This window comes from Talpa occidentalis, unplaced genomic scaffold (genome assembly GCF_014898055.3).
Source record: "Talpa occidentalis isolate TD23 unplaced genomic scaffold, MPIMG_talOcc4v2.1 talOcc4.13, whole genome shotgun sequence".
Lineage (NCBI taxonomy): Eukaryota > Metazoa > Chordata > Mammalia > Eulipotyphla > Talpidae > Talpa > Talpa occidentalis.
The window spans coordinates 51,684,903-51,711,688 of record NW_023601322.1 but is presented as its reverse complement, the minus strand read 5'-3'; the positions used below and the strand labels follow the sequence as shown (position 1 = coordinate 51,711,688).

Below are 26,786 nucleotides of genomic sequence, written 5' to 3'. Positions count from 1 at the left end.
GGAGAGCAGACAGAGCTGGTGGGTGGTCCCCTCCACAGGTGTGTAATTTTGAGTCCACCAGCTTTTTGCCTTCCTGCAGCAAGACAAGCAGAGCAGATTGGTGGCTGTCCCCTGCAGAGAGGGTCAGGACCTGTCTCTCCAGCTTAGACCTGCACAGCTAGTTTGTCTGTTTTCTGAAGCTTTTTGTCTGAAGCTTTTTGAAAAGTTTAATCATAGTAAAATTCGCATACCATAGTCATCCTCTTAAGATGCTTTTTCATGTCCTGTTCAATGGTGTTAGTGCCTTCACATTGTTGTCCATGCAGTACCACCCTCCATCACTAGGCCCTTTTCTTTATCCCAAACATTCTCTGTACTCCTCATTTTCTCCTTTCCCAGCCCCCAGTGGCCACCATTTTACTTTCTGTCTCTGAATTTGACTACTCTTGGCCTACATGTAAATGGGCTCTTGCAGTCTTTGTCTTTTTGTCATTGGCTTATTTCATTTAGCATAATGTCCTCAAGGTTCATCCTTGAGTACCAAGTGTCAGAATTTCCTCTCTTGGAAAGATTGAGTATTCCATTGTATCTTAAGCCACATTTTATTCATTCATCCATCCCTCCTTCAGTAGACACTGGGCTATGTGCGCCTCTTGGCTATTGTGAATAACGCCCACCAAAAGAGATCTGATGGGGAGTTTCAACCTTAGAGTCAGAGAGCTCCCCTTCTTGCCCCTGGTGATCCCATACCCCAACCCCTGTTCCTTACAATGGCTGCATTTGTGCCCTCTAAACAGATCTTTAGTCTTGTGAAGGGAGCATTTTTCTATCTGGATGAACCTTATGCCAGATGGGAGGGGAATATGTCTAACATCCTAGGGATGGGTGAAGGAGACAGGATGAATGGAGAGATGGAGGGAGGGGCTGCCATACTTTGTTAAGAGTTTAAATACAAAGGGGTGTAATTTGGAGAAGGACTTAGGTGAGGCTTGGGTTCCTTTGGCTTTGTTCAGATCAGTCCTCCAAACAGTCTTCCTTACCCTCTAGCCGCTCCTGTTTCTAGATCCTTTCTTTTTTGGGTTGAAGAATAGTAAATCAAAGAAAACTGAGAAATGTATTTTGAGAGGTATCTCTCAAGATAAACCTTTAAGTAGTGATGTCTACCACGCAGGAGCCTTGAAAAGCCTCCTTTGACCAAAATTATCTTCCCCTGCTAATACCTTAGCACATGACATTCTTCCCTCTCCACTTGGGTAGGGGAGAAGCATCCTGGGGCATACCTTAAGAAGGAAGGAAGAATTGGGGTCTTTAAGGCTGGATGTCATGGGTTGGAGTTGGTTTGGCAGCAGGGGAGGCTTGACAAGGCACAGACTTTTTGAATACCTATTGTTGCAGATGCTGTGCTGGGCATTTTATAAATGTTCTCTCATTTAATACCATAACTAGCCTATGAGAGAAGGTTTGGTTATCTAACTTACCAATGAAGAAACTAGAAATCAGACAGTAAGTGACATTTCCTAGGCTATTTGGTCTGGTAGTGAGTGGAGGTTATCCAGCTACTGCCTGCCAGACACTGGATCTCCAACTCTGTTCATTTGCTCCTCTTGCCAATGAATGATTGTGGGCATGTGTGAAGTCTAAAGGATTTGAGTTTTGATATTCACTGGTCTCTCATTGTCTCCCCTCCAACCCTTTAAGAAGAAGTGAAACTTCAGCTATGGCCTGTCCTCTCTGGTGGGGTATAAAACCAGTCTATATTTTGCATCGTAGAAGCAGCATTGAGCTCTCAGAAGGGACTCCTGTGACTGAGTGATCTTTCTGGGGTACAGTGTTGGAGCTGATCTGTGGGTACCATATGGAGAAAGTCAGCCTTTGAGGTGTATGGGAGGGCAGCAGACTCTTCTTGGGTGTTTTGTTCCCCTCCTTTAATCAGAAACAGACTCTTGGGCCTCCCAAGCAGGAGATGGCAATGCATGGTGGGGCCCAAGGAGAATGGGCCACATTCAATTTACTTTTTAAGTGGCCCAAAGACAGAGGGGGCGCCACTCAAAAAAACCAGACTGATGCCTTCCCTTTTTTTTCAAGAGAATGGCAAATGGAGAGAGCCTTCCAGACGGCCCTGTGGTTATTGCAGCCAGAAGTCGTCTTCATTCTGGGGGACATCTTTGATGAGGGGAAGTGGAGCTCCCCCCAGGTAGGACCCTATGACCCAAGCACCCGGTTCCTGCTTTGAGGGTCCAACACAGGCAGCTCTGAGAATCCATGAGGCAATACCAGTGAGAGCTGGTAGTTTTGCTTATTACCAGTACAAAAAATGAAATGTTCATCTATCGGGAAGCTTATACGTGTCTTTTTCCAACATCATTTGGAGCCATCATTAGGTTGGCTAATGTTACAGTTGTCTGTAGGAAATATATAGATCAGCCATTTAGTTGGAATGTACATTCCCATGAACCTCTCTGGAAAGGGAAAAATAGGCAAGACGGATGCCATTTCAGTAGTCACCAGAATTACAGAGTACGTGCTGAAATGTGTGTTTAACTTTACATTCTTTTATCTAACCACTACCTAGCCAGAATTATGCTGCAAAATTATGCTCCAAAATTAGATATTTGTACTATAAAAGTTACTTGTTTCTCTTATTTTCTCCTGAGGGAGAGGTGCAGAAAGAGCCATGGGCCTTGATTTGAAGGGCTCTGCCTTTGGGGGCTGAGACCTCTGCCTGGGTATTGGCGTGACGTAAGCCTTCCTACAAACCAAAGAGAAAGGCCACACTTAACCCAGCAGTTACGAAGCTTTGCTTGTTAAATTCCTGGAATTAATGGGGAATAAAAAGAGTTATTATTGCTGCTGAGTTAAAAATGTTCAATCATAAATGGCTTATGGAAGGGATATTTTGGGGAATTTAAAAAATTCACTAGCAGTTCCCAGAATGGTCCAATAACTGTACAAAGAAAGTCTAGGCTAGTTATATGATAGAAACTCACTGTCAGCTTGCAATGTTTATTATAATCTAGTCCATAATTAAATATGAGATTATGGACATTCTATTTATAAAAAACAATTAGTTATACAATGAAAATTGTAAATTATTGAAAATGAAGGGTGGCATTTGATGTTATTTTTAAACATTTTATGTTATTCTATCTGAAATTCTTATTTCTTACAGTGAAGTCTTTGCAAACATAGGACTCTCTATCTGGCATATTTCTGTAGGTTGAGCCATGTTTGAAACTTTCAGGATAAGGTTGATCAGTACTCTATTCTGAATAAGGACAGTAATCTAGCTGATAGTTTTGGCTTAATAAAAGTAAGAACTACACTAACATAATTCTCAAGCCTTAATGGTTAATGTTACATCAATTTTGACATATTTGTGTATTTTGTCATTTTTCCCTCCCACATCTCATCAGTTCATAACCTGAGGAATTGCTCATCCTTGTCTTGGTTGGCACATACAAAGAATTTACTTGGCATTTCCTAAGAGCTTGTTCTTATAACATGTCCAGATCTGAAGCCATTCTCAACCTGGGGTCCATGCAGAGTCTTCACGGGGTCTGAAAATAATAGACATATGTGTCACATATTTTGGGGATTGCCAGTTAATATTTTAAGATGTGTGTGGGGGTAGCCTGGTTATCACTTAATTAAGTTAATATTTGAAATGATTGAAATATTAAGTGTATCTTGGGAAAAGAAGGATAACATAGAATTAGAAATTCCACGTTCTAAATTAGGCTTCTGAACCTGACCTAGGCAGGGAATTAACTTACCATCATCAGAATTCAAATCATGTTTTTTAGCTCCTGCAAAGAGAGGGTTCTCTGGGTTTTAGCAGCTGTCCTTTCCCCCACAGGCCTGGGCGGATGATGTGGAGAGGTTTCAGAAAATGTTCAGACACCCACAGCATGTGCAGCTGAAGGTGGTTGCTGGCAACCATGACATTGGTTTCCACTATGAGTAAGTAGCTCCCTGTAGCGTGGCACCCCGAGTGTTCTTGTTCACTCTAATCTTACACCTGCCACACTTGAGGCCTTATTTGTGCTGTGTGGTAGACATTAATTTTCCTCAAAAGATGTAAGTTCTAGAATTTAAGCTCCAGAAGGGCAAGGAGTTCTGACTTGGCATAATGAGCACCCTCCAACAAATCTCTGCTAAATGAATGACTTGTATGTACTGTTGGGTGATTCTAACTTGAACCTTACATTCAATGCCCAGTTATTTTCTTTGGGAATCAGAAAATCAGACATTTGGACTTAACACCTAACATTTATATAGTTCTTATGAGGTGCCTGTCTTGGCACTTTACTTCCATGTATTAACTCATTACCAGGTCCTGCTATGTCAATAGTAGACTCCCCTACCTGCAGCTTAGCTGTCCTCTGTTTCCATTACCTACAGTCATTGTAGTCCAAAATAACTATGTCCTTTAAGATGTTTTGAGAGGGTGAGCACATTCACATCACTTATGTTGTTGTAAATGTTCTATTTTATTTTTTGCTATTGTAGTTCATTTCTTACTGTGATAAATTAAAATTTTATCATAGATATGTAGGAATAAACATAGTATATATAAGGTTTGGTCCTATACATCTTTTCAGGCATCCACTTGGGGTCTTAGAAGGTATTCCCCCCACCCGCCCATGGATATTTTACCCATTGAAATCAATGAGGGAACCGAGGTCCTGGGGGCTACGTCACTTGGTCCAGGCCTCGTGGTTAGAGGGCAGTGAGCTGAGAGTTGTACATTACAGCCCAGGGCCAGCAGGTGTTCCTCAATGCAACACTTGTCTGGTATGCAAATCCCGAGTTATTTTCTGTGTTTGTGATAACTCTTAGAAGGTATTAAATGGAATGTTCTGAAAAGTGCTTCTTTTTATAATTGAATATAGGATGAACACATACAAAATAAAACGCTTTGAGAAAGTTTTCAACCCTGAGAGACTGTTTTCTTGGAAAGGAATTAAGTGAGTATTATTCACAAATTCTCCTGAAGCCCTTGGAACCCTAGTTTTTATAAGGGAGACCACCATGCTTGCCAGGCCCACAGGCCATCTGTCGGTACAGTTTCTGACTAAGGCTGCTGATGGTGGCAGTCACCAGTGGAGTCACCACCCTGGTCTTCTTGTACTCCACAGTGAATCAGTCAGTCTCTGACTTTGCCCAGCCACTGAGGGGATTTTATTCTTTCTGCCTGCCCTATTTCTAGCTGATATACTTTCACTAGTCTTCTGTAAAGGCATTTGTTCACAATTCACTGATTTCCCTTTGTAAAGAATGCTCCTGAGTAATATGCCACAACTTCTTGATCCAGTCATCTATTTTGGGGCATTGGGGTTGTTTCCATAGCTTAGCTATTTTAAATAGTGCTGCTATAAACATAGGGGTGCAGGTGCCCTTTGGAATTAATGTTTCTGTGTCCTTTGGGTAAATACCTAGGAGTGGAGTTGCTGGAGCATATGGACGCTCCCTCCTTTAGCAGATTGAGGAATCTCTACACAGTTTTCCAAGTGGTTGGACCAGTTTGCACTCCCACCAGCCAAGCAGGAGGGGAGGAGGGTGTAGGGTCAAAATAAGGGAAGGTGGGAATTGTATGGTGAATATAACCAAGATGAAAATGCATACATTGTGCAAAAATGAAAAATGATGTAAAAAGATATATAAAATAAATTTTAAAAAAAAGGACAATCCTTTAAAAAACAAAACAAAACACTCCTGTGGTTAGGGTCTGAGGATTTGGGGGCAAGTGTGTTTTCTGTGCTTGGTAGCTAAGTGCCCCGCCCCTTACTTCCAAGCCCTCCTCAACCTGTAGCTGACCTTCAGCACCAGCTCCCCTTTTGTGCGGCCGTTTTCATGCCTATTTTGGGAACCTTTCCGGTCTGTGTGTGTGTTTGTAACACAGTGGACAGGCTTGTACACATTATTCTGGTTGCAGACACTGGAGAGAGAAAAGGGGAGAGAATATTTTGGTCATATCCTCCCCATGGGTGTCTAGTATTAAATGAGATAACCTGCGCCAAGCCCCCCGAGGTCTGTATGAACCTGTGTTTTGTTGGTTCTCCATAGACGCTCACTTCCCTCCCTCTCGTGTCAGGCAGCTTCCTTTCCTGGCTGTGATGAAGACTGGACACAGTTGAGTTATTCCCCCTAAGCACAGGGAGACAAAATATGCTGATCATGTTGCAGATCATTTGGCCAGACAGCTCCTTATCACTGAAGTTCTTGAAACAGGGCCTCCCTGGTGGCCTCGGGGTTAAGTCTCAGCACATCCATCAGGACAGCCTGAGTTTGTTCCCCAGCCAAGTTGCTAACCAACACATGGCACAGCAGACCCCTTCAGTCTTGCCTGCTGCTCCCCTTAGCGGTGTATTTCAGTAAATCCAACTATTTGGCTCCCCACTCTGTCTCTGGTGAATCCTCTCACTCCCTTGTCCGCTGCACCTTTAGCCTATACCCCCGTTCTGCTACACAAAAATAAATAGGTAAAATCTTAAAAAAAATTCTTTAAATTTCAAGCAATCTTCACTTTCTTCTTCCCAATTGGTACATGTATAGGAAATAAAAGCATATTTAATGAAAGTCTATCATAATGTAACTGAGGTAACAGTGTTGTAAAGGAGACCATAATCGATTTTATTATCCTATGTTGGGATTATCCATATCTATTAGCAATAAGGAACAGCTGCCACCCCTTCCTTACTTGCTGAGTGTCCATATGTGACTGGATGTTGCCTGTGGCTCACTGTGTGCAGTAATAATGATCTGACATTCACTGAGCACTTTCGGGAGCAGGCTCTATTTTGTTGTATTATTCACTCCTCATCATGTGCTGATGGCGGGGTGTATCTTACTATCCTCTTTAAATGTAGCGCAGAGAGACTAAGTCACTTGCCGGTGGGTAGATATGGAGCTTGGTGAGGCTGACCTCAGAGCTCTGTAAACTGGGATTTCCCTTAAGTTCAGGATTACAAATCCTTTTACTTGCACCCTACTCCCATTTCCATATTGATCTGGCTGGGATTTAAAGCTCTTCCAGGGTGTGTTACCTTGGGCCTCAGCTGTTACTGTGGGGGAGCGATGTTGGAGAACAGGACATGGGCCTGACACGTGCTCACTCTTCTCTGCCTCAGTTTTGTGATGGTCAACAGTGTTGCCCTGGAAGGGGACAACTGCAGAATTTGCTCTGAAGCAGAAGCTGAACTCACTGAAATTTCTCATAGACTGAACTGCTCCCGAGAGGTAGGCTGTCAGCAGGATGGCACAGGGGGCTTGTGCTTGGACAGGCACAGAAAACTGGTGTTCCTTTGTCTGTGTTTAATCTCTCAGCTTCCTCTTCCCTCCTGCCATTCACCGAGTCAGTGACTGGCTGATTTCGCCCGGCAGGAACACCACTCTAGCCAGTGTGGAGACAGGCTGCTGCTGCCTGCATCGGCCCCAATCCTGCTGCAGGTGAGGAGCAGGGAGAGCAGCCCTTGTATTTGGCAGGACAACCAGGGTCTCATGAAATGACATCTGCCTCTTCTGAATTCTGGGCAGCACTTCCCGCTTTACCGGAGAAGCGATGCTAACTGTTCAGGAGAGGATGCCGCGCCCCCAGAAGAAAGAGGCATCCCCTTCAAGGAGAGATACGATGTGCTTTCTCGGGAGGCTTCACAAAAGGTTTGCCTGTTCACCAGGCTGGGGACTCGAGGCAGATGACATGCAGGGTTATCAGTGAGGGATGGAGGGCAGGGCTTTGGTGATAGTTCAGATTTCCATGTCCTTCTTCCCACTCCCTCACTAAATTCACCTCTATTTTCTAATACCAGATTATAATATTCTCAGTTTTTTTTAATTCAAAATTTCCTATCAACCTAAATGTATTGGGAAATGTGAATGGAACATATATATTTATTAAAATGTGCTTTCTTAAATATATGCTATATAATGCATACTATTATGAAATACATTTATATAAATAAGATAAATAAAAACTATACCATCTGGGATGGAAATAGATTGTCTCTAAGAGCCTGAACTTACTATGAAGGAGGGGTTTTGTATTTGCCCTAATGCTGTAAGTTCTGGGCTGGGCAGAGCCCTACAGGCACTAACCCTCTTGCTGTCCCCACTTGGTAGCTGTTGTGGTGGCTGCGGCCGCGGCTGGTCCTGAGTGGCCACACGCACAATGCCTGCAAGGTGCTCCATGGGGCGGGCCTGCTGGAGCTCAGCGTGCCTTCCTTTAGTTGGAGGAACAGAAACAACCCCAGCTTCATCATGGTAATATGAACGTTTATTTTTGTCTGAGTGCTTTCATAACTATTTAAATCAACATAGTAATCAACTATTTAAATGCTGCTGCAATCTGTAGAAATATACAAAGGCCATAAATACCCCTACTGCACACACGCAAGCACACACACGCACACACACGCACACACTGAATTCAATACTACCCCTCAGCCTAAACACCTCTCTGGAGACAAACATAGCATCATTCCTGGGGCGGGGGGTGGGGGTTGGTAGAGGGAGAAGGGAGGGCAGGCAAGTTTTGTCCTTCAGGGCTGGCCGTACCCTCTAAGGTTAGGCTCTGTGTGTTTAATTTCCTAAGGAAATGGGATCATTTCTTCATTAGCTATATTCAGTCATCTTATTTCCCCCCATGGCCACTTGCCCTGGCAGAAAAGTGCTGGAGCTTTGCCAGTTATTAAAGATGCTTTGATTAATGACCACCTGGTGTTCAGCTCCTTGCTTTTACCCCTGGGGCCTTGCATCTGGTTCACCAAACTTTCACATCAAGTACTTTCCTTCATAAAAAGATGAGGAAACTCTCCTGTTTTCACATTCACAGTAAATGAAAACATCTCCTGCTATCATTCCATACAGCAGAAATGACTATAAAAAACCCCATTGATGCCCCCACATATATATTTCTAGGGAAAAGATTGCTTATGTTAGCAACAAATGGCAAGAAGAAAATAGCCTTTAGTCCTTGTTCCTTGACTATAGATCCAGATCGCCATGCCTTTCCACTCTCAAATATGCCCACTATTGTAGAGGAACCCCGTGGGCCAGGGGCTGGTTCCAGTGGGAAGTCAGGTCCCAGGCTAGCGTACATTTCACTTCCCTTCTCTGTCAGGACTATGGTGGGTGGGTGGCTGTGCAGGCTGAAGCGACGTCCCTCCAGACTGCCCTCCAGTGTCATTTCTAAGTCAAGACTGTTGGGTGGGCTGAACCTGGAGCTTTCTCTGATGCATAACATTCTGTCTTCCTTTCCAGGGCAGCATGACACCCACAGGGTATGCTCTAGCCAAGTGTTTCCTCCCTTCGGAATACACAGTTTTGACCACGTACTGTGGAGCAGCCACATTCCTGGTAGTCCTCATATTAGTTCACTTGGCGCTAATACCCTCACCTCTTCATTTAGGTTGGAACCTGCTTAGAAAATACAAGACAAAGTGAAGAGCTGGAGATTTTTGCATTTAGTAATAAATATTAAAGTCAGAGAAACTGAACTCCAGGTGGTATTACTGTTAGGTGAGGCCAAAGTAGTCTGTCTCTATGCCCATCATAGAAATTCTAAATCACTGATGCAAACCACTGCAGAATAAATAGTTGATTGTACTGTTCTCATGCTATAAAAATGGAACATGTACTCTAAACAAGTCTGTTTTCTCATTTTATCAAATATATGTATAATCAAAGATTGTATCTGTACAATATGTAAAAGCTATTAATGTCATCAATTGCATGCACTAGGTAGTCTTTCCTTCCCCAGGATGGAGCCAGCAACTCTGGAACACACTTGAGATTAGGTGTCCACAGACATTGGGTTTGCTTCTGTCCTCCCATGAAGTGGTTCTCAAATTCCTGTAAATTATAAGGCTGTAAACTTAAAAGTACAGATGCTACAAGAAGTAATATATTGTTTTCACAGATTTTCATATTTTTTGTGCTAAATTAATGGAATCATATTTTTAGATAAATATAATTGTCTCTCCAGCAGAACAAGTTTTTAAATCTGAATTAAATGCTTGTCAATGACCAAATGAAGCTTGAAACATGGACTAGTAAATGTTTTGATGATTTTAAGCGAGATAAAATGTATTTTCTTGTTTTTTTTTCTCTTAAGAGTCTAGCTCTTTAACTTTTAAAAAGATAGAGAATTATTGAGTAGTAATGCATAAAACAGTATACAACACTTTTGTGTATCCGAGGGTTTATATTTTTCATTTATTCTTCATGTTTTACTTAAAAGTGCAACAGGAACTGAAAATAATTTACACGTTATATGTCTCCGTTCAAATGAGAGTTTCATGAAGCTGTTAAGGATGAGGTGTCAGAACTGGCTGATAATAAAATAAAGTGTTGCATTGACTATAAAGTTGTCATCCTGTCTTTTGTGGAAAAGTAGCATTTAAAATCTGGAAGAGCATATAGAGGATTCTAAAATTTTTATTATAGAGTAAACTTTAAAATATTAGAGTGAAGAGACTAAAAGGAAATGAATGAAGTGATGCAGGCTAGGATATCACTTCTCTGGATCTGTTGTTAAAAATATACTTTGAACATTTTTACACCTTATCTTCCAACTAAGGAAACTACCCTCAAAACTGTGGCTGTAGTGAGCATATAAAGTGTCAGTGCCACCGAGGCCTTGCATTCCAGATACTGAGCCATAATTTTTCAGGCTGTATTTGTCAATCTTTCAGGTGTGAAGGCAGCCATATAGTTTGACTTTATATTTCAAACAAAGGTTTCGTAATGATTCTTCTTCAAAGGCAGATGAAGATGTTCTCTTATGGTTCTCCTAGGCCAGACACAAGCATTGACATCTTTTGGTGCTTTCTTGCTAAAGTCTCTAAAATAGCAAAATAATCAAAAGATGTATTGCCTGGAGAGAGGAAAAAAAAACAAACCAACCAACCCTTGGTTCCCTGTGATGTTGGTACAGCATTGTTTTGTAAGATGTGTATGATTCACATGTTTAATATATGCATATGTGTATATATGTATAGTTCTATATACATATATATATAAAATCAAAGGAGTATTTTAAAAAGTACCTACCTGACAAAACATCCTAAATTCTACAGATACCATTCAGATACCATTGCTGTTTCAGAGCAAGCTGCAGATAATGTTGACATGTAGCTGTTCAGCACAATAAAAACACGTTTCTTTTACAGATTTAGCCATGATCAAGGCACAAAAATCTACAGGATTTTTCTTTAGTAGTTATACAAAATAATATTACATTTTGTGGCATGTACAGTATAACAAACCAGCAATAACAACAACAACAACAACAACAATATATGAAAGGAGACTATGGCCCAAGCAGAGTGAACTCCGGAGAATCCGTTTTGAACAGGATACACTTTGCAGTGGTGGATATGGTGGGTTTTCTGCCTGAATGTCAAAGGTTCAAAGTAGCTCTAATTCAAAGGCCTGAGGCTGGCAGTGCCTGAAAATGTAACAGACAAGGATTTCTTCCTCTCTGGCTTGGGGTGCTCTATTCTAAGACTCAGGCCCATGCAGATCAGAGGGTGCCTCTGTCCCCTGCAGCTGCTTAAAGCTGGAACAGAAGCTGTGACTCAGCATCTGTTTGGGCCTCACAACCATGCTGAATGACTAGGAAAAAAGTGCGTTTCTCCTTCTTGCCAGTCAAGTTCCTGAAGAGTCAATCGATTAAATATGAATGAATCAAAAGGGCCCCCACCTTGCAAGATCTCATTGCAGTGTCGCCCGAGGGACAGGACAAGTAGTGCAGTGACACGGGGGTGGGAGGATGTGTGAAGGTCGAGTTCAGTGGAAACTTAAGCTACAGACCAAACCCGAGGAGGACAGAGGTAGCCAGAGGCTCGGTGGGCGCACGGGACGGGCGCGGGGGAGGGGGCACGCACGCGGGACAGAGCAGGCGCCCGCCCGAGGAGGCGAACTCACGACTTCCCGGGCTCCGGCTCCGGGCTGACCTGGTAGGCCCTCTCGGATCCGGCTCCCGGCGGGGCCGCGGCAGGGGGGCCGGGGCGCCAACCCGCCGGCGCGCCTCACAAGAGTTCGTACTGCTTGAGGTGCATGCGCTGGATGATGTCGCGGCAGTCGTTGAACACCCTGCGGATGTTCTCCGTGTCCACCGCGCAGGTGAAGTGCGGGTAGCAGTAGTGCTTGCCGTCCCCGGTCGCCGTGCTGATCCTCTGCGGGAAAAGGGGCAAGCGTGTCTGGCTGTGCACCCCCTGGGGTACGGGCTCTGCCCGCCCCCCCCCCAGGAATTCCGGGCGACTAAGTCCCTTCCCAGAGCAAAGAGGGAGGGCTGGAGGGCTTGTCCTGTCTGCTTGTCGGACCCAGGAGAGCCTGGCCGCAGGGCCTGTGTAAATACTGAACACTGCTGCCAGCCCCAGAGCCTGGACCCGGACTCCTGCCCCCAGAGGCTTAGAATTTCAGCGTACAGGACATGTGACCGGAAGACAGCCACTGAAAGAAGGATTCAGGTAGGATTTTCCCACAAAGGAAGGCTCAACCAACATCTTCCAGCAACTCGTGCTGCAGAAGGTGTGGACTGCTTCATAGAATGGTGCTTAACTAACCCTTGCGCCACCAGGGAGGCCCTGAATGTTTAGTTTTAATTTTAATCAAATATGCACAAGTGGCTAGTGGGTTCTGTATGGGCAGCACCTGCTCACGTTATCTTCTGCCCCACAGAGAAGACGGTGTGCTTTAGGGTGTCTCTGGTTAGCAGTGGTTCTGGGAGCAAAGCAGTTGGTGGCCAAATAACTAGGAAACACCAGTGGATGTCATCAGTCATGGTGCCTGAGCACAGCTCAACTTCTGAAGCTAAGTGGGGTGGCAGGCAGAGAGGAAGCTAGGGGCTGAATGGTGCCCCCCATTATATGTGGAAGTCCTAACCCCAGCACCTCAGTACTCAGATTAGGATTGTATTTGGAGATAGGGTAGAAGTGATTCTGTTAAAATAAGGTCAATAGGGTGGGCCCTAATGCAGTATGAATGGTGTCTGCATAGGAAAGGAGACCTACACAGAAACTCCCACAGAGGAAGACCATGTGAGGCGTCAGGGAGAAGTCAGCCATCTGCAAGGCAAGGGGCGAGGCTCAGGAAAAACTAACCTGGCAAACACCTTGGTCTCAGACTTTTAGCCTCTGTAGACCCACACAGAAACTTCTGTTAAATTACCTACACGGTGGGACTTTGTTACCTCAGTCCTAGCAAATGAATTCAGAAGGTATTAGAGAGTTTTTGTCATAGGCGACCAAGAAATCCCTGTATGTCCCCAACTGCCATTTATTTCTTTTCTGTAAAGCATTTTGGGAAATAGTCATTGAAATTCCTGCAAGTGTGTTGTAAAAATGTTCCTCAGGTGATGAACTCCTCCAAGGAAGCAGAGATTTATTTTCAGTGATAACTGGGTTTACTCTTGAGCAATCAGAAAAACAGCTGTAATTGTGTGGATGCTAAGGTGCATAGGTTATGTCCTATTAGATGTAAAGGACCAGGTGAAGTAGGTGGCACACACACTCTGGGTGCCCTGAAAGGCTAGAGTGACTGGTCCATCTCAAACTTCTCAGAGGAAGTGCTGCTCCAGGCAAATTTCATAATAAAAAAATGTTAAGTGGATTCCCCTTATGCCATTATTTCCTTGGCTTGCAAATTGCGTATAAGCCAGGTTTTGTTCACTGTCAGAAAATAAAAGATCTGAATGGTGGCAATGTGCCCATTCATTTTGTGGGGAGTGGGGAGTAGTTCATTTTCTAATTTTTATCTAAATAATACCCACTTTGCTCATTTAGTTAACTTCAATTCTCATCGAAACAGTATTTTATGTATTACTTTTTATTTGTTTTTATATTTATGATCTTGCAAGATGGTCCTCAAAAATGGGGTCCTTGGTGTAGTACAAACGAATTTCTGTTATTAAGAGATTCACAATGCACGTTAGCACAGGAAAGGCCCCAGAAGTCTGAAGGCAGGTGCTTCTCTTACCTTAGTTGACCTCCCACCTCCCAGATAAGGCCACCACAGAGCCCTTCCTGGGCACTGCCTGCTAACTTCCCTGGGAATGCCTATGCTTTGGAACACACTTTAGGGACTTGATTTCTTATCCTTGTTACTTTCTCACTCAACATAGGCTTCAAGAGGTAACCCACAGGAGGCATAATGGCAGAAGGTAGAGAAAGGGGTTCCCGAGGAGTCGGATCCTGAGGTGCTGTCCTGCTGTGGAGGGGCCAGGGCCTACATCTCCGAGCACACAGGCAACCCCAAGTGCCATGTGGGTATTATCAGGAGTGTGCCCTTGAGTAGATCTTGGCATTTACTAGTTTCCAGTTAGTGAAAACTCAGTTACACACTAAAAATTTATAGATGCATAGATAAAACAACTATGGCCAAATTTTCCCAGCTGATCTATGTGGGTGAAGAGTACATGGGAGTTTTTTTGTACAAGGTTTTCATTTTTTATGTAAGTTTATGATTATCTAAAAATAAAAATTAAAAAAAAGAACCCACTAAGTGTCTGAATGTGAGCAAGTCCACATTCATGTTAACCTTTAGAGTTGAAAGAAGGATGAGATTTATCATAGTGTGGAGTTTCAGGCTCAGTTGGAGGATTCCATCTTTTTAGGCAACCACAAGTGAACATGGCCGGGTGGTTTCTGTGCCATTCCCAGGGACCCGTGCACAGGGAGGACAGTGCTAGATTCCTGTTCCTGCGTGAGAGCTGTGTGACCTAAGGTGAGACGTCCAACTGCTCTGAAACCCACTGTGCTCAGCTGTGAGTTGAAGTAAGGATATTACTCTCATCTCCTAATTTGGGGAGAAGTTAAATAAGGGCATGAAAATGAAGTAATTTCAAATTGCAAAGAACAATGTAACCGTAAGGTGGCAGGAAAAACAAAGACTGAAAAAGTTGCCTACCAGAAACAGGTCCCGGATGAAGAACTTTGCTCTTGTAACTTTGGGGTCTTCTCCCGCATCTGGGGTTGCTGTAGAAGTTACAAATGGAGTTTTATTTCAGCAATGTGAAACAAAGATATGACTAATTCTACAGAAGTTATTAAAGGAATGACTCCTAGCATAAAACCACATAAGAAGTGAGACTGTCACTTCATTCCCTTCTCTCAAATCATTTACCTGTTATAGCACTGATAGAACTTTTTCTTGGTTTGGGATAACTTCTACTCAAACAAAATGAACATCTCTGATTGAATGCTGTCACCTGTATAGCACTTGGGGAAGCTTCCTGAGATCTGGGAGCGAGGCCTTGTCCTGTGGTGGTCTCAGGAGGCTGTGCTCCTCTGGGCTGCCCCCTCCCATCAGCACTGTTAGGCCTCTTCCCTATTCCTGCCTCGGACTCAGGTATTTGGAACCCCTGAGAGAAATAGAGCGGAGTGTCCTCTAAGCATGGAGGCTGCAATGTCCACTGTGAATGGAGGGAAAATCACAGGCTCACTGAGCACAAAGGCAGGAGGAGCAAGACTTTGGCATTCCCTTGCCAGACCAGGTTTGGCCTCAGTATATAAGATTAAGCCAGAGTGCACAGGGCTCACATGTGTGAGTTATGGTTGTGCTCTGATAGAAGTTCAGAGAAAATCCTGGTTAGGTCAATGGTCAGAAACAGGGAGCCTGGGCAGGAAGCTGCATTGACCAGATCCGTGACTGAGATCAGGAGTTGAAGGCCTGAGAAGGCCAGAGGAGGAAATAATGAGGACCATGCAGCCATGGACATTTGGGAGGTGAGCTGCAGTTTGTTTGGCTCTTGGCTGAATGGGGGCCAGGGACAGGGCACTGGTTACAGGAAAAGTTAAAGAAGACCCAGTTGCTGGGAGAAGCGTAATGCCAACCTAAGAGCAGGAGACAGCAGTGCTTGGAAATGTCCCTGAGGTGCGCGGCACACGACCAGACTCTTGGAAGCATACCCCAAGACTGGCTGTGGTGAGGGCACACAATGGCTAATGTTCTTGACTGAGGTTTCTAGGAAAGTTCCTCTGATTTTGAGTATCTAGTTTGGGAGTCAAGTGTTTAGCCACACTGTCCAAAGGAAAGCATGAGAACAAGAGAAACCTGCACATAGTGTCACTCTTAGGGTTTGGTGTGAAGGTCAAGGGCCCAGCAACACACCTAGTCAGGGCAGCACGAGCCAGAGCTCACCCAGCAAATGACATACTCACACCCAGGAGAAAGTGCCCTTTCTCCTGCTGTACAGTTTGAATGGAAAGTTAAACTCTGAAAGTTTGACAAGTGGAATCTAAAATGGACATTTTGATCCTCTAGGATTGTAGGATGGGGCAGTAGGAGAGAGGGTTAACTTAAACTAACTGAATTTTGTTAGATTCATGGGAATTACAGTCATGTGTTTCTTAATGAGGAGGATGCATCCTGGGAAATGGCAGTGCTAGGGACTGCGTCACTGTGGGTAGGTCACAGAGTGAGCTCACACAGACCTAGGCCGTGCGGCCCGTGCGGCCCGTGTACACCTAGGACGCATGGAGAATAGCCTGCTGGGACTGCTGTCAGGTGCGCGGGCCCCTGTGACTGACACATCATAAAGGGATACATGACTACAAGTTATAGGGCTGCAGAGAAAACAATTCTATTTCTTAAGCTTGAGACACTTGTCTTAAAACCTTACCATCTTCAGGAACAGTATAATTTGCATACTCTGGGAAATAGTCTTCAATTTTTGATTTTCCTGCCAAGACTTTTTCTGCCAACATATCTTGTTTGTTTAAGAACAAGATGATAGAAATGGTCCGTAACCACCTGAAAAGGAGAAATAAACACACACATTTCACACCCACTGCTATGTGAAAGTATCTCTAACTTAGAATGAAAAGACATTTCCATCTTCCTGAAAATGTATAGGATTTACAATGATTTAAAGTACTAAGAGCTCACGTCCCCTGTCTGCAAGCAAGTCGTTCTTACAATGATGAACAAGTAAATACAGATATCTGAGTTAGTTGTTCAGTACTTTCTAAATCAGCTGCACCGGGGGTACAAATTTACTGGCACCAAAGCTAAGGTTTACTTTTGGAAAAAATACACATGGATTTTTGTTGTGTGATTCACTTATAAAGGCTCAGAAAATGAGAAGAAAGTATTGACAACAGCAAAATACATGCCTCATTCACAAATCACATGGAACTTAATTTGAGGCTGGCTTGTTTCTCTTTCCTGAGCCTCTGAACAGGCCTGAGGTGCTCCAGATGTGGAGGAGGATGCTAATCAGAGCTAGATGGACATCACTGCACTTGACCTGACAGGCTAAGGGGAGGGGCTCAGGTACCAGGAAGGTGAAGGAGGGAAGGTTCTGTGTTTCATTAAATAGAAGCAGAGAAATGGCTTAAGATGAGTTCAGCTGTGCAAATCAATGAAGCTTCTGGAAATTCTATTTCTTCAAAGGAATCAAGCTGACTGATTAGTGCATAAAATCTTACTATGAATTAGAAACATAGCCCATCCTCCCCCTAGTGAAAATAGTATTATTGTCTCTGCTAGTTATAACACATAATCCTTGTAAAACAAATCTTTAATTATAGAAAAAAAAAACCCAAATGTCATTCACCTAGAGACAATTACTATTATAAGTTTTATGTTTTTACTTCCAGGTCTTTTTTTCTGTCCTTATACATAAAAATAAGATCCTGGTGTTTAAAAATTTGCTTTTTCATTTAACAATATTGTGGGCATTTTCACATGTGACTTATATGTGTATGCATTTACATACCTATAAATTTTTAAAGACACCAAAAATTCTTATATATACTTAATATTTCCAGACCCATTTTTTTCTTTCCCGTTAATTGTTTTAATGCTATACAACTGAGAGCAGTTATTGAACAATGAATAGAGATTTTCTGATAATCCAAACCTTTTGCAAGGTCAATATAGGTTCACCGTCCTCCTTGGTGATAGCTCTTCCTAAATATTTCAGAATAAACTTTGATATGCAATTACATATGCATGATTTTTTGTGTGTATGTACACACATGTGTGTTTGCTAATATCCCTTTCCAGAATAATACTTCTCCCACTTTGTAACATTAGCAGTTTCACAATATGCTGTGCTTTTGAACTGTAAGGGTCTTAGAGACAAGCTAATTTTTGGTGGACCAGCTAACTTTAAATTGGGACATTCCAAATGTAAAATTTAGAAAATTAAAAACCAAACAAAACCAATTTTGAACTATCTTTGTTCTTAGGCTTTCAAAACAGATTTAGACTTTCTTGACAAAGCACAGAAAAGAGCTTCATCAATGAGTACATACCCCATTTTCCCATTTTAAGACTGTCTATACATTAAATGGACTGAAAGAGATACTGCTTATGGTTTTGGATTTATCAATAAAGAAGGAACATATCTGAAAAGTAACAATGAAAATGAGCTGAGTGTTTTTTTTTTTTTTTTTTTTTTTTGTGGGACCCTCGCCGGTGGCCAGGGATCGAACTGGCACTGCAGAGGCTGTGGGCAGCCTCGCAACCTAGCGCTCAACCGCTGCGCCACCAGGGGAGGTCCATGAGTGTGTTTTTAATGAAAGAGAATTTGCAATCAGGGGTGAGATTGAATTTATTATTTTTATAACCTGTTGTTCCAGATGCTTTCAAAAAGGTCCAGGGACTCTCTCAGCCTGTTGGTGTTGTTATCTTCTCGAATCACCATGTTGTAGCTGCTGCAGGCGGCGACATAGATGATAGCAGTGACATCTTAATGGGAGGAGAGAGAAAAAGAAGTCCCTTAAGTACACAGACAGCCGCTGTGGCATTCTGATAAAGAACACTAACTGCTACTGATCTGCATGGTCTTCCCTCTGTGATTAGGAGACTGACTTGAAAAAGCACTGTGTGCTTAATTGGTTGTTTCATCATTTACTCAACCAAGAGTCTACCTGAATTAGCCAGTGATAAATGTAAATTCTGGATTCTTAAATTATTTACATATGAGATTCACACGGAATGAAGACATTTTACAGAGGAGCTAATTCAAATCTATTTAAACACAACAGTGAGTGTGAGAATTTAGTCCCATTTTCTTGAAAAGCATAGAAATCACCATTGAAGCACTGGATCCATTTTCTTCTCTCGTCCCTCTGTCCACCGACATCAAACATGCTGTGGAAGAGCAACAGGATGACTGTTATTTGGGGGAGAAGGGAAATAGTGCACAGGCCTGTGCCTTCCTCTTTGGCCATCTATTCCCATGACTCTGCTCCCTGAGTGCTCCACGAAGACTGTTCAAACCGCCATGCACTTCTGCACCATCCTGCTGCCCGCTGGGCACATACCTGTTATTTCTCTGGGTCGCAGCCCTCATTCCAAGGCCCCCAGGTTCAGGCCACCCTCTCCAGGCAGCCCGAGCTGTGCATACCTGTGCCTGAGTGGCTTTTCCGCTTTATTTCCTCACACCTATCCAACAGTGGCTGGGTTTTTCCCCTTTCTCCAACTCTCAGATTCCTTTCTTCCCGAAACTTACTGAATATACTTTAGAACCAAGCAGTCTGGATTCACTCATTTGAAATGGTAGTGATGCACCTTTGTGATTCTTCTTCCTGTCCCAGTGCCTGGAGGCGCTGGCCATATTCCTGGCCCACACCCTATGGGATTCTTGCCCTTACCTCCATAGGAGGCCATGCTTCCAACACACTCACTGAAAGTTTACTTTATCCACTTGGAACCGCGTCTCAAAAATCCCTGAAGTCAGAACTCTGCATCTGAGAAGATCCTAAGAACAAAGACAGAAAAGCAAAGCAAGTGACATCATTGTTCTCCTTCACAAGGACAGACCTGGCTGCAACCACAGTAACAACATGCACTGCAAAGGAAACAGTAAGAAGGAAAAATTCAGGCAAAAGCTCAGTGTTTCACTCCTAAGAGAAAGTCATAATGTATTGGTTGGGTCTTGACTTGATAGCTGAGCTTTTATCTTCCTTAGGAATGCATCCCCTGGTTGTCCAATACCGGACAACCAAGTTGCATGCTTCCTGGTCTGGATCTTCCACTGTGGCTGGGGAGCTGAGCCCAGGGTTCAGCATCATCTGGGTGAGAAACCAAAGTGAGCATCTCTGCATTCATTCATAAATCATGGACTGGATGTTAGTTGATTTTAGATTTACCTTCTTTCTGGCATATATCTATTAAAGATAAAAGATGATATGGTCTTAAGGGATTGAAGAAGCCACATAGATGCACAAAGGTGACATCTCTGTCAGGTGTCAGGGCTTCCTTTCTGCCCCAAGACATTGCCAAGGAGGCAGTCATTCGGGATAATTCTGGAGGGAGGCTGTCCTCCCTTCTTGGTCTGAGGGAAAGTATTCAGGACAGCCTGGAGGGACTGACTCAGACCAACATTGCTTGGTGGGAAACTTTGAGCTCTTGGAGTCAGTCTCTGAAACAGGTGGACTTCAGGGAAAAGTGAAGAGCTCAGAATTCTGAGGAAGCAGAGAGAAGAGAGAGTGGTCAGCAGGGGCCAAGGCAGGTCCTCCAGAGGACAGGCATGGGGGGGTGGGGCAGAACCTAAATTTCTTGGAGTTCACTAGCTCTAGAGATGTCCTGGGGCCTCCAGGGTAGAGCAAGGCAGAGTTCTTGTCAGCAAGTCACAGAAGGTCCCTCTCTACTGCAGACCAATATGTAGTGGACACTTTTCTCTGGCTGAACCCAAATGAAGCCCTCTGTGTGTGTCACACCTACAGTGTGTGCTGTGGTCCACGGCCTAGCACTGGGGCCTAGCAGAGTTTCTGAAGTTTCAGAGTTTCTGAAGCTAGGGATGTAAGGGCTTTGTTTTCTCTTGATGGCTGGAGGAGGAATGGGAGCTGCATATTCCTATTCCTTAGATAAAATAATTTCAGGGGGCATGCTTAGAAAGAAGTAAGTTGTAGAGTGCTCAGTCAGGACACAAGTCACAGGGCACAGACAGCAACATGTGCCCAAGCAAGTTCAGCGTAACCTGCAAGTAGGTGTTACTGTGAGGGTTTCCTTCTTAGTATGTTTTAAAATCGCCACTGGATAATACTGGAGCTCCCTCTGATCTCTCGAGTTTCTGAAGTGTGGTCGCAGGCTCCAACTGAACCTACCTGGTCTGTGGGCGTGTAGTCCACCAAGCTGACACTGTCAATTCTTTCCAGGAAGCTGAAAAGGAAGCGACATGCACTCAGAAGTGTCTCACATGCCTTGTGGCTGCAGGGTAAAGTAATGGGGCAGTCACATGAGCACAGCGTGGTGGGGGCAGCAGAGAAGCCAAGGGGTGTTCCCACTTTCTGTCCTGATGAGGCACCTGCTTAGACAGTACAGCATTCCCGACAGGGAGCTAAGGCTGCTTTCATTTTTCTTCTTTACCTCTCTGCCTTCCCTCTTCTTGTCTGCTGCTATTTGGCTGGGTGGGGAAAGGCGCATGGGACCTCCCTTGCAAGGCTAATCTAGTAGAAAAAGGCAGTGCTACAATATATTGATAAATACAGATGCGAGGAGAGAGATGTTCCTTTAACATATTAATACATGTGCGTGCTTCTGTGCATGTTAACAGGTCACGTTAACAGGTTTAATGTGGTGTGCACACCTGGCAGCAGCTAAGAATATGTGGATGGATGCAGTCTGATGCAGGACACAAATAAAGGGAGGAGAAGTAACCAAGGAACTTATTGTATCTGCAGGTGGAAGAAGACAGGAAAGCACGGGACACCCATGGACTCTAACTCTCTTTTTTGAATCATTCCTTTCATCTCCCTGCAGAGAGGCCACCCTGACTAAGTGGAAATTTATAAAGGAAACTTCAAGTAAAATGATGCTGAGAAGGCCTGTAGAGGGAGTTCTTCCGCATCATCACAGACATCCTTTGCACACACTTCCCCGCTGGAAGCGCAACCCAACGGAAGATTCAACCTGCCCAGCAGCAAACCCACCAGGAAGAAGCACTGTGGTCCATCAGTGAGATGCTAGAAGAATGCTGGTGGAACTAGAGAAGCTAGTAGAACTGCCCATAGACTTTCAACTAGAACAGCTCCTCCCAACCTCCCCTTTTCATGTCTAAAAGCAAGTTCCCTCCTTTGTTTCCCAGGGTTTGCCTTTGGCTCCATCAGAGCTTGCATATCCTGACTGCAATTCCTCTGCCATTCCTGTATCAACACATTTTGATGGTGAAATAATTGGTTGTTTCATTTTTCAGATAACATACCTCATCTAAAATAGCACCTCTGTCCAACCTGCACAACCTGATTTATTTTCTACATAGTATTTATCATGGTCTGAGATACTTCAGATTTGATTAGTTGTTTATTAGCTGTCTCTTCCTCCAAAATTCAGGACCCACAGCCAAGTCTTTGTCTTTCTGGCTCAGGCATCCTTAGCACCTAGCACAGGTCTGGCTCCTGAATACCTGTTAGACGAATGGATGTCTGCGCCCCTCTTTCCCCCACGGCCGGGAAGTGAGTGGGCAGGTGCTTTACAGGCCCAGCCCACAATGGATACCAAGAAGATTTTCAAGACACAGGCAGACATGGGGACTGGTTAACTGGTGACAAAGCACCATATCTGGAGAGATAGGGAAAAAGGGAAGGAGCGTGTGTGCGGAGAGGGAAGTGGAATGGGCTGAGTGGCCTGTGCTCTCCTGGCTACGTATGTCCATGTGACCAGAGAGGTTCACATTGGGGATAATACATGTGACCTAGACTAGAGGAACAGGGTGCCTGTCCACCCCTGCCTGGATGCTTTGGGCTGTGTCAGTGGTGTCTGAAGGAAAGCAATGATCAGTCCTTCCTCTAAATCCATACACTAAGGGCGTGTTTGCACATGGAGGGGAGGTGTTACTGCAACATCTCCACATGCTGCCCCCAGCAGCCTGTGCTGCAGCTGCTTTAAGCACGGGCAAGAGGGAAGTCAAACAGTAGGACCACTTAATTCCTTTGGCCATCATCGCTCCTTACGGGAAAGTTAAAGAAAGCCGGGGTGCTAGATGATATTTTAGGGGCCCCCCATTGGCACACCTTCAGTGTGGCACAGGACCCAGCTGCTCCAGAACCAAGACCTTAATGCTGCAGGCCGGGGTCCACCATAGCAGGTGTGCATCAAGCAGAATGGAAGAAGAGCAGGAGCGCATCTGCTGGTGACAGGGATGTCCTTTCAGAGATAGAAAGCAGTGGGGGCAGTGCTGGGAGTGTGGTCATCTCGGCAGGAAGAAACTCAGTGTGTCTGTGGAGGGCAATTTGTTTATCTTCTCTGCCTATTGTGGAAGGTTTCAGAGGAAACCTCTGGCTCTCGGAGAAGGCTGCAGAGTTCTGGCCAAGTGGCAAGACCTTTGAGAAATGAAAGCAAACCTGACATGCTGGTAGACACTCTGGAGGTGGCACTGGGCGCTCTGGTAATGCCGCTGTGACCGTAAGGTAGCTGAATTGGCCCAGGGGAGAAGTGGTACTTTGGGAGGAGGAGCAGGAGACTGCTGGAGCACAAAACATCTCTGGAAGTGCCACAGGAGGGGGCAGCCTGAGAGCTAGAGATGCAAGGGAGTCTCCCGGACTGGTATGTGTGTGTGTGTGTGTGTGTGTGTGTGTGTGTCCTGCTTGCCGGAGGCCTGGTTTGAAAACCACAATGCTTTTGGGCTTAGTCCTTCTTGGCCTTGAATTCAGTTGAGTGCAGAGTGCCTTGAAAGTACACACTGCCTTGAAAGTACACACCATCAAGCAGGAAAGGAGGAAAAGATTCTAATGAAGTGAGACAGGGTTCTGCCTCTCGAAAGGGAGCTCTGGACTGCAGCCCAGGCAACTAGGGGGTTTCCTGTGGGGACAAAAGCTGCCCCCCCACACCTCCTGGCTATAATCATTGATTCACAAATTATAGGGGACATAGAATATTGAACAAGTGATACAGAAATGACTCATCTCCAATTAAAACGACTGAAAGAAACTGAACATTAAACTAAATATGAAGCCTTTGGTTATAGTTAAAGTTTAGGAAGGAACCAATTTAAAATAGGATGCACATAGGGTGGAGGTAGGTGGATGAATTTATTCAGATGATAATAACTAATATAAGTAGAAACAATGAAATGAGGTTAACAAAAAATACATCAAAAGTTCTTGATAGATGTGATTAAAGACTGCCTTCCAAAGGAAGTGGTGGGAGTAGCTTCCTGAACATTATTAAAAATAAGTGGTTCTGAGATGCTGATGACAAAGGCAAAGATGTCAAGTTCTTTTCCTATCCCTAACCTCCAGGATGGATTCCACAATTCTTTCCAGTTCTGATACTCACTGATCTAAGCATACAGGAGAGGCATCAATGGAGATTTCCAGGAGCTATCTTCTAAACTGTTATTAATGCTGAATGGTATTCTAATGTCCTAGATTATAGGTTTTTGCAATTAAAAATGTGAAAATTCACCCCTGAATGTGAATGTGTCCTCCAGTTCTCTGAAATACTCTTTAAGGAATAAAGGAACTAAATAAAAATTGATAGCAATAAAATGCTGCCAGCCTTTGCCTTAATGCTTCATTCAATCAGCATATTTCCCAACACATTGTAGAAGTACTTAAAATTAGAATTCCTAAGATAATATATGGAGATGAATTTTAAGAGTGTTCTAAATCATACACAGAATTTCAAATGACTTACATTTTAAGCAGTTAGTAATATTGTTTCCTTAAATAAACCACTGCCTGTTAAACCAGATTACCACATCAAGGACTCCCCCTTATAGACTATTTGCTCACACTAGACAGAGCTCAGACAATACCAAACTAAAATTGTAAAAATTGTCTTTCAGTATGGATACTAAAGAAGAGGCTAAGAAACAATTTGATTTTTCCCCCATTTTTTTTCTGCCATGGTCAAGGATATTCATGTTTGCAGAAGCATTTTATTTTCATCATTTAGATGTTTGATGTTGGCACAAAGTAACAATTTGTTATTTCACATCGCTGTCTGCTACCTCACTGAAATAACTCAAAAATCACCTCTGGCCATGGAATTGATCATGAAGAGGGATAAGGGGTCATGAAAAGATGAACTCCAGCAATACCTCTATTAGGTATTTATCCAAATGATGTGAAAACTTTAATACAAAAAGATTTATCTATGCCTACATACATAGCAAAACTTTTCCAATTGTCAGGTCATGGAACCAACCCAAGTGTCCTCAACAGATGGGCAGAGAACTCAGTGGAGTACTACACAGCTGTGGAGAAACATGAAACATTGGCATTTGGGGGAAATGGGAGAATCTTGAGGTGACTATGTTGACTGAAATCAATCAAAAAGTGAAAGGCAGATATTGGATGGTTTCACGCATCTTTGGAATATAAATACACAAAGAACAATTATATACAAAGAATAGAGGGAATAGGGTCTTTGTGGTGGCACAAGGGATTAAGTCTCAGCACTATGAAGCTATCCGCAGCTACTGCAGCATGAGTTCGACCCCTGGCCAGGGATCTAACCCACATGGCACAGTAGACCTCTACTGACTCGCCCGCTGCTCCCCTCAGCAGTGTATTTCAGTCAATCTGCCTGTTGTGCTCCCCACTCTGTCTCTGGTGAATCCTCTCACCCATCCCCTACCACCTCTGGCCTATATCCCAGCTCTTGTATGCATTAATAAATAAATCTTTAAAAAAAAAAAAAAGAACAGAAGGAATAAAAGTTGAACCTGGCAGTAAGAAAATAATGATTACCAGAGGGAATGGGGGAAAAGGGTGGAGAAAGAGGCATGGGTGGTTTGGTAGAGGGAGAAAAAAAAAGAATAGCAATACATCACTTTTATAAAAGGCCCCCTATCACTTTTCAAACTACAAAAGGAATAGCCTGTTAGCTGGCCAGAGATACTGGTCAAACCTTTCCCACTCCCTCTCCCCTCTCCCCTTCTAATAGTCCTTCTTTGGAGCAGTTTAGAATTTAACTCATCTCTAACATGTCTCAGGTTTTAAAATCCAACAGTCCACACCTGTCCCTTTCTTCCAAAAAAGGGGGGGAAAAGTCCCCAAAGGAAGCATGAGAGATTAAAGTTGATGAGGCCCCTGCAATGCAAGGAAGGCTCATTTTCAGGATTACTCCTCCTCCCAGTTGCCGCTGAAACACTGGCATACGTCCATATGCCAACTGTGTTTGTGTGTGTATCTCATTATTGAAGGGTTACTGAAGATTTCTGTCTCCCATCGCATGCCGATGAGGGCTCATGCTGAAGAGTAAGTCATTATAATAATAGTAATTAAAGCCTCAGCTTTGATCACAAAGACCTCAGTTCAAATCCTGATGCACCACTAACTGAAGTTACACTGCTAACAAGACCCAGATTGTTCTATGTTACAGAGACGTTAAGAGGATTAAATGAAATATCCTCATAATATGGACTGGCTATCACCGCAAGAGCAAAAATAAGATTTTATTGTATTACTATTCATTTCTAACTATTTTCAGAAGGAAGAACACAATTGGTTTATCAAAACCAATTAATAGCGACTATGTGCAAAACACTATGCCAGACATTTAGAAGAAATAAAAAAAAAAAGATGAAAACTACTCTGTTAAATGCCTGGGAACAACTGGTACTGAGAAAACAATTTAATTAGGATGGATTTAAAAGTATACAGCAAGTGGTAACTGACAAGGGAAGTAAAAAAAATTTTTTAGTGTGTAACACATTTAATTCATTATGTTTATTTATGTGATATAAAGACATCGTTGAAGAAAAATGTTAGCCACGGTGACAAAGTCCAGGCAGTTCTAATATGAAGCAGGTTAAGATCCTGCCACGTAAAAGATGCTCAGACCAGCTGCAAGAAACCTCTGGAATCAGAATTGGTAGCTGAACTCAAGACACAGGTGATTGACCATAG

General features: G+C 43.6%; 2 protein-coding genes across 8 annotated transcripts in view; one reads left to right on the top strand and one right to left on the bottom strand.

Moving 5' to 3' along the window:
• Window positions 1–10,347, top strand: part of MPPE1 (metallophosphoesterase 1) — a 41,116-nt gene extending 30,769 nt beyond the window's left edge. For all 6 annotated transcript variants that reach the window (XM_037508858.2, XM_037508855.2, XM_037508856.2 and 3 more), the window contains 8 exons: window positions 2,065–2,173; window positions 3,836–3,939; window positions 4,872–4,946; window positions 7,110–7,218; window positions 7,363–7,428; window positions 7,516–7,638; window positions 8,098–8,238; window positions 9,238–10,347. In XM_037508858.2, coding sequence (XP_037364755.1) covers window positions 2,065–2,173; window positions 3,836–3,939; window positions 4,872–4,946; window positions 7,110–7,218; window positions 7,363–7,428; window positions 7,516–7,638; window positions 8,098–8,238; window positions 9,238–9,420 — 910 coding nt within the window. In that variant the 3' untranslated portion in view covers window positions 9,421–10,347. The remainder of the gene's footprint in view (window positions 1–2,064; window positions 2,174–3,835; window positions 3,940–4,871; window positions 4,947–7,109; window positions 7,219–7,362; window positions 7,429–7,515; window positions 7,639–8,097; window positions 8,239–9,237) is intronic.
• Window positions 8,217–26,786, bottom strand: part of GNAL (G protein subunit alpha L) — a 189,053-nt gene continuing 170,483 nt past the window's right edge. For both annotated transcript variants that reach the window (XM_037508852.2, XM_037508853.2), the window contains exons 6-12: window positions 21,039–21,093; window positions 19,617–19,690; window positions 19,022–19,080; window positions 18,555–18,675; window positions 16,601–16,731; window positions 14,887–14,954; window positions 8,217–12,155 (exon numbers count right to left, since the gene is read on the bottom strand). In XM_037508852.2, coding sequence (XP_037364749.1) covers window positions 12,009–12,155; window positions 14,887–14,954; window positions 16,601–16,731; window positions 18,555–18,675; window positions 19,022–19,080; window positions 19,617–19,690; window positions 21,039–21,093 — 655 coding nt within the window. In that variant the 3' untranslated portion in view covers window positions 8,217–12,008. The remainder of the gene's footprint in view (window positions 12,156–14,886; window positions 14,955–16,600; window positions 16,732–18,554; window positions 18,676–19,021; window positions 19,081–19,616; window positions 19,691–21,038; window positions 21,094–26,786) is intronic.